Below are 15,457 nucleotides of genomic sequence, written 5' to 3' on the forward strand. Positions count from 1 at the left end.
GGTATGTCCTGTCAGTTCCCAGGCATCAGGCACCTTCCCATCCCAACCCAACACCCCCCCTCTCCACTCCTCCCAGTCCTGCACCAGCCCTTCCCACACCGATCTCGGCACCAGAAAAGCCACCGTGCGACTATGGGCAGTGCATCACGTTCGTCTGCCTTAGACTAAGCTTATCATGGCAGGGACCCTCTGTGTGCACGCACACGCGTGTGCATATACACACACATGTACAGCACCTAGCACAACGGGGCTCCCCTTTGGTGGAGGACTCTAGGCTCTACCACAATATCTAGGCTAAATCAGAGAGCTTGCACCTGCCGGGGGGAGCCAGGCCTGAGAGGTGGTGGTTGGACACCCTCGAACCAGAAGAGGAGAGGTCTTGGCACCTCGCAGGGTCAGGCCCAGCTGTGTATGAAAAGCAAGGTGGTCTGGGAGAAGGTTTAGAGAAACGGAGGGAGGTTTGACTCGGCGGCTATATGAGGAGGGTAACAAAGGTGAGACCAGAAAAATGTCTCCTGTAAGATAAAATATCTGCCCTTTGACTACTTCAACAGCTGAAACCCTCATCCACACTGTTTATTTGTATTACGGTAGCCCCCAGAAGCCCCGACCAATATCCCAGCCATGCTGCGCTCGGTGCTGTACATGTAAAGAATTGTACAAAGTTAATGACTGTCCCTCTCCCAAACAGACCAGACAAGGAAGAGAGGGGGAGCTGTCCAAGGTCACCTAGCAGGTCAGTGGCAGAGCCAGGAATAGAACCCAAGTCACCTGAGTTCCAGTCCTGTGCTCGATCCACTAGGCCACACTACCTGATTCTCTTGACAGCGCTAGTATTCTCCCATCTGGGCTCCCTGCTTCCTACTTCCCCCTGACTCTAGCCAAAACACTGTGCTAAAGCCAGCTTCTTCTTGGCCCTCCAACCAAGTCATTCGTTACCCAGTTTCCTGTCTCCTCCTGCCTCTGTCCTAGCCTCCTGACCCTCCCCAGATAATCTTGATTCAGTGCTGCACCTCCCAAATGTTCCATCAGGAGTCAGCCCCACCCAAAATCACGAGATTGGCTTCAGACTCGTGGCTTTTATGAAATACCTCTGGGCTCTTTCTTTCCCATCTGGTTTATGAAGCCCTGGGGTGCACGCTGGCCATGCTGTCAAGTGCCTCTCTGAAACCGCGAGGGCTAGAAACTTACATTTAGACTCAGACTCATAGACTTTAAGGTCAGAAGGGACCATTATGATCATCTAGTCTGACCTCCTGCACAGTGCAGGCCACAGAATCTCACCCACCCACCCCTGTAACAAACCCCTAACCTATGTCTGAGTTATTGAAGTCCTCAAATCGTGGTTTAAAGACCTCAAGGTGCAGAGAATCCTCCAGCAAGTGACCCGTGCCCCACGCTGCAGAGGAAGGCGAAAAACCCCCAGGGTCTCAGCCAATCTGCCCTGGAGGAAAATTCCTTCCCGACCCCAAATATGGCGATCAGCTAAACCCTGAGCATGTGGGCAAGACTCACCAGCCAGCACCAAGGAAAGAATTCTCTGTAGTAACTCAGATCCCATCTAACATCCCATCACAGGCCATTGGGCATATTTACCTGCTAATAGTCAAAGATCAATTAATTGCCAAAATTAGGCTATCCCATCATACCATCCCCTCCATAAACTTATCAAGCTTAGTCTTGAAGCCAGATATGTCTTTTGTCCCCACTGCTCCCCTTGGAAGGCTGTTCCAGAACTTCACTCCTCTGATGGTTAGAAACCTTCATCTAATTTCAAGTCTAAACTTCCTAATGTCCAGTTTATATCCATTTGTTCATTTGTCAATAAAAGCTGAGCTTCTCCTGTGTTCACATGACTCCAGGAGCTGGCACTTTAAGATTACCATACAATGTCATAAATCTCGCCATAAAATCATGAGATCTGCCTATATTTGCACCAATTTCCACTTACTGGCCCTCTCTCTGTCCCAGCACTGTTCCCAGTCCTGGCTTTCACAACCTGGCTTTTGAAACACCAGCTGGGGCATTACACAAGTGACTGTGAAGAGACACAGAGGAGCGGAGCAGCTCAGTGCAAATATAGGAATCAGACACTGCCGCCCTCTAGAGTGAGAATAACCCACAGGCATGAGCAGACTGTTGAGGGAGAAAGTTAAACAGAGCAGTGGGAAAGGGTCATCAGATAGCAGGCAAACCTCCTAAGGCCAAGATCCATTCCACTGAAGAGCAGCCTCCCACCGTCAGTGGTGGGAACCACAACAGCTGCACCAGTTAAAAGCAAATCAGGCAATGCCTGGAGAGGGCTGCACAGAAGAACAAAGATGCCCCCCATTATGTGTGTCTCTTCCCTCTCCTGTTACCAGGGGTCTGCGTGCTCTCCTGGGACATGGGGTTGGAGAAGCCCAGAAGCAGCAGCTTTGCAGTGCTCTCTCCTGGAGCGGTCAGTGGGAGACAGACAGTTGCCTGAAGCAAAGAAAGAAAAAACAAGAGTGGGCAGCAAGCTTGATTGGCAGCAGGTGACTCCCACCTGGCCGGGACTCCCTGCATACCCAATTAATGATCTGTAAGCTGGCTTTGCTCCTCGGGGATGCCAGCTCTACCTTCCCTCTCAGGGCAGGGCACACTGCAGCCTTAATGTTCCCCCAGCCCCTTCTCACCCAAGAATCAAGAACCTGCGTGCCAACACCCAGCACTGCTCAGCCAGCAGGCCTGGCCCTAGAAACCATTGTAACAGCTACAGGAGGGCGGTTTGCTTTTCAGCCATTGACTGCATCTGCTTTCCTCTCCTCACAGCTATTCTGCCCCCAGAACGAGGACCAGTGACCCTGGCTGGCCCGGCACAACACCCTGGAGCCATAAGGTGAACATGTGCATGGTAGCGGTGGGGACCTAGCTGTTTCCCACGGCTCAGCTGAAATGCAGCACTAGAGGCTGTTGGACGTCCGAGTAAGATAAAAATATGTAAAAAGACTCTGGGCCAGATTAATGCCTGGTGTAATTCCACTGACTTCAATACAGCAGGGATGAAATGGGGACCATTGCGCCGCGGGATTTACCGTTAAAACAAGGCACTAGATGGACTGAATAATTGATTTTTCGTTTCAGTGGCTAAACTGAAAACATCCGGGGGTGGGAAAAATCAGTTGGTTTCGAACCAAAACTGAATTGTTTCAGTTTCTTGCACCCAAACAAAAAATATATTTTGTTCAGGTCAAATGAAAGGTTTTGAAAATGTCCGTTCAAAACAGCTCACTTTGGAAACGTCCAAAACAAACTCTTTGACATTTCGGGGGCGGGGAGAAGCTCCATCTTTTTAGCCAAAACAATTTGCTGGATTCCACCCGACTTTGGGAGCCATCTGGGTGCCCTGAACATGTAGAAAACGGCTCAGAGTTTCCAACGCTGTTACTCACCGGCAGGACTGACACCGCTCCTAAGACTGGCTTCCTCCCACCCAGCAAGTGCCGGCTTTCAGAAAGGGGCCATGCTCCTTTGCCTCTAGTTTATTGTAAAGAATGACATTTATAGCACCAATACAATACTGGGGAGAATGTCAATGTGCCTAATTACTGCCCTCTCGGTGGTGCCTGAGAAAAACACAGCTGGGATTTGATATTGTCCCCCCGAAACGCAGCTACAGTAATACTAGTTAGCACTTAGGGCACTAGGTTTTTCTAAAGTGCTAGTCACTGGTTAGCTAATTCACCATCGCCTGGAAGGGCAGCCAGGATCATCATCTCCGGTTTTGCAGATAGGAAGAGTGAGGCCCAGAGATTAAGTAAATTGCCCAGCAGAAAGAATTTCATTGTCAGAGCCAAGAACAGAATTCAGCAGTTCTTGGTTCTCACTGCCATGTTCAGACCGCTAGAAAGCGCCTCTCCTTGTCCACTATCTCCTGACCCTCCAGCATTTCCCCTCCTCCCTGCCAACATGTGTCCCTAAAGAACCAGAGCACAAGTAACACAGCAGCGCTTCTGCCTTCTCGCAGTCACGTGCTGGGATGTTCAGAGGGTACCGCCATTGGATCCTAGGAAGCAAAGGATACTGAGTATTTTCAACATACAAATGCCACGGCAGCAGAATACTTGATGCTCCTTATGTCTGCTCCCCATGGGCGAAACTGATCAGGAGCCGCAGAAAGCCAACATCCAGGGAGCACAAGGACTGGAACATATGGACAGCGTCCTTGCTAGTTTCTGGGCTCGGCGCTCTCACTGAGGGTGAATGGTATTTGTTTGCAGAAGGCTTTAAAAGCAGAAGGTATTTAAGCAAAGACAATGCTAGGAGCCTTTTACATTTCAAGTCCGGCAGTGGGCTCCAAGGGGAAGAATCAATACGCTTGGACAAATAGCGGGAAGACTTAGCCGAAATGCCAAAGGGAAGGGGCAGAGACACGAGAGAGGCTTGGATTTAGGGAGTTAACCATGGTAAAGAGACTTGTGCTTGGAGGGAAATGTCAGGTCTGAGTTCACCTTTCCCAGCTGCTTTCACTACTTTGGCCGGACGGCTGATCTCACTTGTACCCGGGCAAATCTGGGAGGGGGGCTCCCCTTGAGTGCATGGGTGTTGGGGGTTCACCAGTACACGCCAGTGGCATTACATCGCACTGGTGCAAAGCAAGGTTCCAGCAATGCAGCTTTACCAGGTAAATGGGGGATCGCAGCAGCGCAGTTTCATTCAGTAATTAACCAGTTAAGCAACTCTGGTGTAAACCCCACTTGGTGCTGGCGCAGCACTTCCCCGCATGGGGTCTGCACGGGCACAGCTATCTCACAGTGCACATTGGCTGCTTAGAAAAGCCTCTGGTGGGAATTCAGAGTTGGTGTGAACAACCCCCCCCCCGCATTTTCCCCTTCTACAGGGAAGTCACAAGCCCAGACTTGCAACACCCCCAGCTGCTGGCGCACACACAAATTCAGACTTGGCCGCAGGCTGCGGTCGAGGGAGCAGGGAAGAAGAGCCCTTAGCCAAGCACAAGGATATCCAACACCGTTAAGAGGGATGCAATGGTTTCACCACCCTGGTGGGGTTCCCTCCTCCCGCCCACAGGTCGGGGGCGAACCCCAAGAACGTTCTACAGGGGAGCTCCAGAGGAGCCACATACAGCAGCACAGGGCCCTGTGGGTGCGTCTACACTGCGGCTGGCCCGTGCCGGCTGACTCAGGCTGGTTAGCTGCACTGTAGATGGTCGGGCTCAGGCTGCAAGGTGGGAGGGTCCCAGAGCCTGACCGTGTACACCACAATTAAACAGCCCCTGAGCCCCGCGAGCCCAAGGCAGCCGGCCTGAGCCAGCCGCGGGTGTAACTGCAGAGTAGACACACCCTAAGGGAGCTGCAACTTCCGCTCATCCGCCCAAGGAAGCTTCGTTATCCCAGGGCGCCTCTGCTGCCACCCAGAGAGCCTGCGTAGTGCACCCGCCAGCCGTCCGAGAGACGCCAGAGAAGGATGCTAGGAAGGAAGCAATAGATACAGTGAGGCAGATCACGCCTTTCCTCCCGACATGGCTGTCTCCCCAGCCCCCCGGATGAAAGCATGGGGGAGAATGTGCAACCAAAATGACACCAGCTCATCCCATCCCTGGGGCCGGGGACTCTGAGTCTGCACGTCCCAGCAGGACGACGGCCAGGGGCCAACTTTGGCAGGGACTGGAGGGTTACAGGCCATCCTCCTCTGGAGAACGCAGGAGCAGGTTGTATTGACTTTTCCTTGCCTGCCCCCAGACTCCCATAGGACTAACCTTAAAAGGCGGCCCAGAGACAGCCACTGGTTCACGCTCCAGGCCAGGCGCCGGAAGGGACTCCTGGGTCAGTGCAGCAGCCCAGGGCCTCTGAGTCAGCAGCGAGTCCCTGAGATCAGCAGCGTTTGTGGGTCAGAACTCCGGTTCCTTCCATGGGAGAGGGAAATGGAGCAAAGACCGTCCCAGGCCAGGAGGGGGAACGCTTTGCAGGAACCATGTATACGAGTAAACCCCTCAGCTTGTCAGCAGGAGACAAGCCGGCTGAGAGGATGCCTGGCACATGGGGGCGGAAAGCCCTCCCGATGGGGACAGCAACCTGGCCGAGGAAGGGAGCTGGGTGAGCACTACCCAATCAGCTACATTCTGGGACCTTGTTAGTAGTGCCGCAAGAGGGAGAGACGTTTCTCCTTTGAGACAAGCGTTTCCATCGCATTCCTCCTGCTCCCAGTGCACATGCCCGGTCACAGCTGTCCTCCACCATTTACACGATCGGGAACGCCTCCTGGCCCAGGAATCACAGATTTAAGGAAGGCAGCAAAACCTCCAACTGCCAGATTGCTAGGGTGGGGGCTCCTGTCGCCACTTCAAAAGGGGTGCTACGTATTGCCTGGTGTCACTACCGCCGATGCAGCCTGCGCCAATTCGCCTTCCGCTTCCATTGCCTTATATGGCAGAGACCCCAGGGCAGGGCTCACCTGAGCATGTGTAGCACCAGCCCAGTGCAGCCTTTTCCTGGGCGTCAGCAAGGGTGAAGAACTGGCAGAACAATTGCTAGCGGCGTCCATATGCCAGCTCTCTTGGCAAAGCAGAATCATGGCTCTGCCTGGGTAGGGCCCGGGACTGGGAGTCAGGAGACTGCGGTTCTAGTCACAACTCTGTCACTGGCCCGCTGCTGCAGGGTGGCCCTGGGCAGTAATTGACATGTCGTACGGAGCAGAGCCCACTGACTTCTGGCACTTCCACTGCTGGACTGCGCCACGGGACACGCGGTGGGTGCAAATGAAATACTGGAAATCAGAGAGAAAGAAGCTGACCAAACCCGAGTGAGACAGGGAGCCACAGTACTGTCCTACCTGACACGGCCCGGCCGGACTGGCCTCCTTCCCTGACGTAACTGGCCAGCCGCCCCCTTCAGACACCATGAGTCATTGGAGCACTGCTCCAGGCCAGAGGGTGTCTCTGCAGAATTAACCTCTTGGGCTAATCTGAGCAGGAAGTACATGCTACTAGTAGCAGCTATAGAGACTGTTCACAGGAGGGCAGGGAAACTGAGGCACTAAGGAGATTCCATACAAGAACAAATTAAAAAGGCTGGGGCTGTTGAGTTTAAAGGCGATCTAGGAATTAAGAGAACGAATGGGGCAGAGAAGGTTGCGCAGGGCTGCAATCTGTGGCAACGCTCACTGAAATTAAGAAGACACCTTTAAAACATGTTAAAGGAAATACTGTTTTACTCAGTTACCCTGTGGAACTCTCTACCACCAGATATTGTTGAGCCAAGTGGAATTGAAGGGGAAGGAGGACTGACCACAAACAAGAATAGCAGCTGCAGTTCAATAATGGACAGAGGCCTTCAGCCTTGGGCCCAAACTCATTGCCAGCTGAAGAACAGGGAGGCCCAGTCTCAGGCCTGACACAGGCAAACAGCCAAGAACTCATAGGAGGGCCTGGAGGATCAGGTCCAGCATGAAGCTTCTGATTAGAACTACAAGACTCGTTTTAGGTAAAGATCTCAGGCTAAATTCAGCGCTGGTGCATGTAAGTCCAGAGACGGCCACTGAATGCAAGGCAAAGGCTGGATTTGGCCTTTGCATTTTAGGGGGTTTCTCAGGCAGCCTGGCTCCACGTTTATTCATTCGTTAGCCTGCTGTGGATGAAGATGGCACCGGTATCACATCCTCATAGAAAGGGACTTGGCACTCTACCAGCAGCAATCGGGTTCTCAAGGACCTCTGGGGCCCTCTGCTGGACAGAGGAAGGAGGCTTGGAGCACACATTTACCCAAGACTGATGTAGCTAAATACAGAATGGTTTCAGAGTAGCAGCCGTGTTAGTCTGTATCCGAATTTGTTAGTCTCTAAGGTGCCACAAGTCCTCCTGTTCTTCTTTTTGTAAATACAGAATGTTTCCTTACAGACCGATAGTTACTCGCAGGGAACCCCACCAGGCCGAGAGCAAGCTGGGGGGAGATTTTCCCCTAGCCCTGTTGGAGCAGCACGCTTGTACTTAATAGCCTCAGTGTGGCTAACTGCCCTGTACAGATACTTGGCCCTTCTATCACATCACCAAAGATGCCAAATTGCTTTGCCAACATTGACAATGCAAACTTCAGAGCCTGGGGAGATGGCCAGGCGCGTTCTCCCAGCAGGAGAACAGAGGGAGCCTACAGCCCCGATGTATGCACATGATTAGCTTTGAGCCCAAGAGCACCCTTCACAACCTCCCTGGGAAAACTCAGTGTGTCAAGTCAAGCGTTGGCAGGATCTGGGCCTAAGCGACTTGCCTGAGCTCACACAGGACCATGACATGGCTGGAAAACGGCATCCCCGGCAGAGATACACATTTCAACATGGTGTTGGCCAAATCAGAAGTACGTCCTGGGCATTTCACAAACATCCAGACTACAGATGGTCTAGCACCCCGGGGACAAGTCACCCCTGAGCTTTGAGGTAGTTTGGATCCAGATCTGACTCCAGATCCATACTACGCTACCAACCTGGTCTCTGGTGAGCTGAAGCCAGGACCGGCCCCTTCTGAGCTGTCAAAGCTGTGAGAGACAGATGGCCTCAGACCATAACTTTTGATTATCAAGTGCTTTGCTCCCAGACAGCACGTGTGTCTCTCTCTCAATCTGGATCCTCACATCCCAAAAGGGAGCAGAAAACATCCAGAAGGAAAGGCAAAACGTGAAGACATCAGCTTGGTAAGGAGACAAGAACAGTTCCCAGCACAGGCGAGGGTCAGGCAAGGCCACGTACTCCAATGTCAGACGTGCCCCTGGCATTTCCACTCATGTGCAAGTCACTGAACCGCCCCATCCAGAGAGTTCGGCAGAGCATTCCCTCACCATCCTCTCCCCCATGTGTGAGGGAGAGGGGCCAGCTTGACAGCTTTAGAGACTGAAGGTCTCTGCTTATTCACGGCATGGACGTAGGCCACAGGAGCTTCCCCAGCGCTGCTCCATGTCCCCGCTTTGGCCTTCAGGGACTTGCCTCTAAGGGGGAGAGGGGCAGATTGCACTCCACTGACCATTACCCACTATGGAAGAGTCGCATGGAATTTAAAAGGGACAACACAAAGATTATATACGAAACCTGCTAAAAACGTACAGAATTCAATGAAGAAACATAGCAGAGCTATAGGGTTTTGAACCCCTCTGAAGGTAGGCTCTAACTCCATATAGGCTCTAATACTACAGATATTCTAGTCCACGCACCATAACTGCACTGGCAACTGCAAAGGCTGCCAACCAAGACGACAAGTGGTGCCCCTGGTGCCAGAGACAATAGGACCTGGATGGAAACCACCAGCTCCTTTGACGCTCAGCTGGGTGGTGTTGGGGTGTGTGAAGTGACAGCAGGCCCATCACCTCCAGCCAGCTCAGGACTAACGTTGATTAGACTGACCATGGGACTCGTACTCAGCCAGGAGCAAGGTGGGGTCAATATGAGGGTGAGGGAGCAAAGGACCAGGAGAAGGAAAACTTAGGGCTCTAAGAGAGAGTCAGAGGACTCCTCAGCAGATGAGTGAGGCCACAGGACCCAGCAGAAGCAGCGAGCTCTGCACAGCCCTTCCTCACCTGATTTATGGACGCTCCTGAGGCAGGAGAGGGAGGCGTTCAGCCGGGCACACTCCTCGCTGTTGGCCCCAAACTTCTCCACCGTCTCACAGACCTGGTCATCAGTCATTTCCAGAAGGTCCTCCAGGCTCAGCTGGCCAGGGGTGATTTCCTAGAGATGAGAGACAGGAGAGGGGTGAGGGAGGGAGAAGCATCCTAAGAGCTGACTGCAAATCAGTCTGAGAAAATAGAGACAGGAAAGCCTGTCCCTTGTGCCATGACACATGGAATCACAGACCTTCCTACAGAGGAGGCACTTAAGAAAGAAACCTGCTACCACCTACTGGCACATGTAAACAGGCTTCCACATAGCTCGAGTTCCAGCTTTGTCTCATGTTTACCAGGACCCAATCACGCCTGGAATTCTATAAAGCCCAGAGATATCTAGTGGATGAAAAACACACTCCAAGTAAACGTCATTACCCTGTGGACCAGTGCAGAATAGGGATTGGAAATTTTATTATAGCATCTCCAATTACTTGTAGACCATTACATGCACATAGGAAGAAATCTCTCCACTCTCATCCCTGAGGCAACTACAGCTGCATTGATAGATTTCCTAAAAAGGGAGCTTCAGCATTAAGGAAAGGTTCATTGCCTTGGAAATATGCAGAGCCAAACATCTGCTTTCTGATCTCATGTAGACAAGATACTAACCAAGATCCCACCTTCTGTCTCAGGTTGCTGTGCTGGCAGAAGTTAAAACCCCCGTGGCCCATTGAGGGGAGAGGTGGGGAGAATACCAGCACGGTGACCAAAGCAGCTTCCCTCTAAAGCAGATTGTAACTTGTCACGCGCCCTGCGCTATTGCAGACCTGGGTTCTGTACCCCATGTAGCCAGTGATGGGCCACGTGACCCTGGCCTGGTCCATTCACCCGTCTATGCCCCAGTGCCCACACCTCTGAAACACTGACCCACCCTAGTGAAGAGAGAGAGAGCACGCACCTGTCAAAGTAAGTGCTAAGACTCATCATCTCTAATGGCTGAGCTACCATAGGCCATTAGGGGTCCCATCCAGCAGGGTGCACAGAGCTCTCAGCTCGCACCGTGGTCAATGGGAGTCAAGGGTGTTTAGCACCTTGCGGGATGGGCCCTACAAACGCAGTCGCCCCTGACAAGGCAAGTGCTTCGGGACCGCGCAGTGGGAAAGGCACCGTCCTGCACTGGATTCCAGTCCATTCTAACACAGGGCTCCACAGGGCTGATCCAGCTGGTGCTGGGGCAAAATTTAGCAGAGAAACTGAACTCAAGTTAGACCTTGAGAAGTTCAGTTCTTACCCCCACTCCAGAGGCCTTGAAGCTGGCATGTGTTCCTTAGCCGAGCCCAAGCCTACAGTCCCAGCTCCTGCAGTCGTGACTGCATCAGAATTGCAGTTTTCACTTTAAAACAAAAGTCTCCAGCCTTCAGATTTGAGCAGAAAAGCCTGAAAATGTGACTTGAGTGTAACTGATATATTCCCATCCGCCTGAGTCTGCCGAGAGCCTGAAACAATAGCTTGGAGAGGGGTGAACGGCACTCTGCACCTCAATGTAGTGTGAACTCCCAGACCCGCTGCTCCGGAGAACCACTCCCACACCACCTTGACTAAGGACTCTGTGGGGTAGGAGAAGGAAAGCAGCAAGCGGACACACTCCAGCTGCTGAGGTAAGTATTGAAGGAACCCCCTGCCTGTGAGGGAGAGGATGGATCCCTGTTCTTGTCATTACTTCTCTCCCATCCATGGAATGGGGGCCCTGCTATCACTCCTAGGAGGAGAAGGGAGATCCCATGCCATTAGCCATGCCTCTGAGAGGGGAAGGGGGCTACTCCAAGTGGTGGGGACGGAGCCATGGGGAGGCCCCACCTCATCATGTGCCAGGACTCTGGACTGCCTTCGTCCAGCCCTGCCCCTGGCATTACCTGGGGAATGAATGCCAGGCCAGCCTGGTATTTCTTTGGTGGGGTTCTCCAGCCAGACAGGTCCTGGCCCTCAGAGTGCAGTTAGAAGGATATTTACCAATGGTTTCCCATTTGTTTTATCGCATTTCAAGCCCCCGAGAGAGATTGCCGGTGGTGACGTCATGGCAGGACAAGGCTTGGCCCTCCCATAACCCCTCGGATTGAAGGCTCTGAAGCACAAAGACGGGAGTCTGAAGCACACAAGGGGCAAACCTACATCTTCAGACGAGCCCACGGAGCAGCTACCCAACCGGAGATGCTGTGGGGCTGAGTTACAGAGGTGCGGAGCACCCACAGCTCCAGCCAACGTCAATGGGAGCTGCGGGTGCTCAGCACCTCTGACCATCAGGCCCGACGTGTCCCAGGTGAAGAAGACACATGACCATTTTAGCCTGAGCGACTGGCCCTGGTTCACATAGCGAATCAGTAGCATGGTCAGGAAAGGTCCTAACTACAGCTCCTGGGCCCTAACCACTAGACAACGCTGCCTCTAGCTGCTGCGGCATCGCAGAGCCGCCTCACCACGGAATATGCAACTCCACATTTGCCAGCCCGTGAGAAATCCCTCCCTTCCGCAGTTCAGTATTACAACAGGACTCAGGTAGATTGGTGCAGAACAGTCCATTAGTGAAGCAATTCCGCCCCCTGGTGGAAACTCTGGTGACGTGCATCCATCTTTTCCACTTTCATGGGGAAGAGTGGAAGACTAGCTCGCTTCCCTTTTTCGCCTTCTTGCCACTATCTCCTCAGCACCGACCTCTCCCCACCGCTGCCACCACGCCTGATGTATGGCTCAAACACACAACTTCCCCAAGACAGGAAGCCTGGCCTCCAGAAAGCCCGGCCATCCCACAGAGCGGCATCGTTAGCGACCCTGCCCAGCCGCCTTGGGAGGCAGGCTGAGTACCCCAGCCGCATTTCACCAGCCAGGAAAGTGAGGCACACAGCAGCCAAGTGACTTGCCCAAGAGCTGGGAGGCCAAAGAGCGACAGCCACCGTGGCTGGAGAGCGAAGAGAGTCCTCACTCCCGGGAGAGAGAAGGTGAAGGGCTCGCTCATGAGGGCGGTGGCAAAGAGTTGAACTCCGAGCAAACGTTTTCCTCTCGGGTTGTCTGGCTTGCAGCGCCGGCCCGTCTTTGGAAGCTCCCCCATCTTACTGTGCTCTTCCCTGCCAGCTGGAGAGGGGTGGCGGTAACTCCAGTGGGATTTTTGCCTGCTTCCTTCAAGGCTGAATGTGGCCTAGCGGGAGCTGTCCACACTGAATCCGGTCCCAAGTGTGGTCTAACGGTTAGAGCGGGGAACTAGGAGTTAGGACTCCTGGGTTCCATTTCTGAGTCTGCCCTGGACGTGGTACGGGTCAGACAGCTCGCTCTGACCCGCTCTGCCTCTGCTACCCCTCTGCAGTGTGGGCATAAGCCCTTGCCCTTGCTCCCGGATTGTGCTGGAAGCGCTCAGAGATCCTCAATGCCAGCGGCTCCGGAAGGGCAGAACACTACTGCTCGCGAGCAGGCCAGAGCTGCCGTCCCAGACAGGCAGGAGATCTGCATAGGAGGCTGGCTAGAGAGAGGGCGGAAGGAAGGGAGGCAGCGAATGGGTGTCTGTAGTAGTTCCGGGGTGGGGCTCGTCCCTTCCTGGGGCGCCTGGGAGCCAGGCCGCCCCGCTACAAAGCGAATAACAGTTAGGGCCCCGACCTTTGTGCAGGGACTGAGCACACAATTAGCAGTTCAGAGCGCAGGCCCTTATGCAGGGGCTGAGCACACAATTAGCAGCTCCGGCCCTGGGTCAGGGCGGGGCAGCAAACCAATAGTCAGTCAGTGGCCCAGGCCTTGTAGCAGGGGCTGGGTCAGTTTGGGTTAGCCCAGGCCCTAGGTCAGGGCGGGGCAGCCAACACATAGTCTGTCAGAGGCCCAGGCCCCTTGGACAAGGAGGAGGAGAGACTGCCACCCGGTGCGGGGTGGCAGGGGGGAACACAGGCCCACCCACTCCACTGTGTTCCAGCCCGGGGCCCTATCCGCAGCAGTCCGTCTGCCGCGCAGTCAGTGGGGATCCTGACCGCAACACACTGACATGGGTTCGGGGTCTGCTATCCCCGGGCCACTTCCCATCTCCTCCTCCATGGGTACCTGCTCCTCCTGAGTTTCGTCTGCTGGGTCGCAGATCATGGGCTCTTCCGGGCCCCGAGCAGCAGGTAGGTCTGTCACTCCCTCTGGGCCCTCGGCGGGGGGAAGCTCAGACCGCTCCTCAGGATACCGGGCTCTCGGCAGGCTCGGCCAGTCCTCCTCAGGGTACCGGGCTCTCGGCAGGCTCAGGCCCACGGGAGCTCAGGCACCAGCGTCTGTCCTCTCCAGCTGCCGGCCAGCTACTGAGCGCTGTAGCCTGGCCTTTATACTTCCTGTCCCGCCCCTTGACTTCCGGGGGGCGGGGACAGGCCGCGGTGGCTCCGCCCACTCTGGCGGCTGTTCTGGCTCGTCCCTTCCTGGGGCGCCTGGGAGCCAGGCCGCCCCGCTACAGTGTCCCACTAGACTCAGCGCTGGCACATGTAGAAGGGACTTCTAAGCTGGTCTGTGGCAGGCTGCCAGCTCTTGTGGGTTTCATGACAGGCTCCCGCGATTGGGACCTGGCCCTCCAGCCAGGCTCCCCTAGCGTCCAGCTCTTTCTGGAGCAGCGTCACCCTTCCAGTGTCACAGCATCCTTCCCCCACGTTCCAGCCAACATAAGAAAGCCCAGCCGGTCTGCTGCCCCTTTGGGGCTTCCCTCCCATCCCAGCCTCATCCACCAAGCAAAGTCCACAACTTAACGACCTCTCCCTCCACTGCTGGGCTCGGGGTCTCTCACCTCCTCCTCACCTGGCCTCTCCCTCCCTTCCTCAGGCGCACCAACCGCTCCCCTGGACACTGTTTGCTGCGCTTGCTTCCAGCCCCTGACTCGCATCAGCTTCCCTTGAGCCCTGGCCCTTTTCCAAGGCTACAGCGGGTGTTGATCCGGTCCCCTGCACGCTGGGTCTGCTCCAACCCAATCCCTAGACGGGTTCCAGCACTTCCTCACCCCAGGCCTTCTTCCCCTGCCTGGCTTCTGTTCCCTTTCCTAAACTCCCTCTTCCACCTGACCACTCTCTCCCCAGGTGGTGCAGATCATGTCCATCAAGCTCTCCAGGTGTTCATCAGTCACCAATGACAATTCCCTTCGCCCGTTCCCCACAGGCACCTACACTGCAGGTGGGACATTGCTGCTCCCACCCCAGGGCTCAGGTGGGCGGGAAGCCGCAACATCCACACTGCTAATTTTATCACACCAGCTCGAGCCCCACTAGCCCCAGCCTGTCTGCCCAGGCTGGAACGCTCCCTGCCAGCTGCAGTGCAGACACACCCTTAGACGGCCTGAGTCACCCCATGACACCGTCCAGGTTGCCAGAGGCCTGACTTTCAGAGGGGCTCAGAACCCACAGCTCCCACTGACCGTCCGAGAGTTAGGGGCACTCCGGATCGCTGAAAATCAGGCCCTGGGTGCCCATGACGGTGCCAGGACAGGAAGGGGCAGGTGCTGTATGTGGGCAAGGCAGGGCTGATGGGGTGGTGTGGCCACATCACCGCATGAAGGCAGTAATGCAGAAAACCCACAGTGGACTGCACTAGGGGAGCCAGGCAGAGCAGGGGACTCAGAGCTAACAGTGGCCCCATGGAAGCCAATGCAGCACCGGACAAACAAAAGAGGAGAATAGAGTTGAATTCTAAATACCCAGATAAAAGGCATGATGAAAATCCAGCCTTGGCAAACGGGGGTTACACCCCATTTAGGGGTTACAAAAATAGGTGTTTAAACCTAATTGTAAAAAGGATCCTGTTATCTTCAGCCAGTGGTTCGGCTGCATTGAAATCCTGGGGTCCGTGAACAGGGACAGGCCAGCCCAGAGAAGGTGGTTCCCTGTGTGGATGGGATTCGTGGC

General features: G+C 54.5%; 2 protein-coding genes across 5 annotated transcripts in view; one reads left to right on the forward strand and one right to left on the reverse strand.

Annotated features, from left to right (window-relative positions):
- Positions 1 to 15,457, reverse strand: part of KSR2 (kinase suppressor of ras 2) — a 301,542-nt gene that overhangs the window by 246,940 nt on the left and 39,145 nt on the right. For all 4 annotated transcript variants that reach the window (XR_010592848.1, XM_008171511.3, XM_008171509.3 and 1 more), the window contains exon 3: positions 9,537 to 9,687. Coding sequence is in view for 3 of the 4 variants with exons in the window: in XM_008171511.3 (XP_008169733.2) it covers positions 9,537 to 9,687 (151 nt within the window). In the remaining variant the exon portion in view is untranslated. The remainder of the gene's footprint in view (positions 1 to 9,536; positions 9,688 to 15,457) is intronic.
- Positions 1 to 15,457, forward strand: part of RFC5 (replication factor C subunit 5) — a 260,531-nt gene that overhangs the window by 177,914 nt on the left and 67,160 nt on the right. The window lies entirely within an intron of this gene.

Source organism: Chrysemys picta, chromosome 15, assembly GCF_011386835.1.
Source record: "Chrysemys picta bellii isolate R12L10 chromosome 15, ASM1138683v2, whole genome shotgun sequence".
NCBI lineage: Eukaryota > Metazoa > Chordata > Testudines > Emydidae > Chrysemys > Chrysemys picta.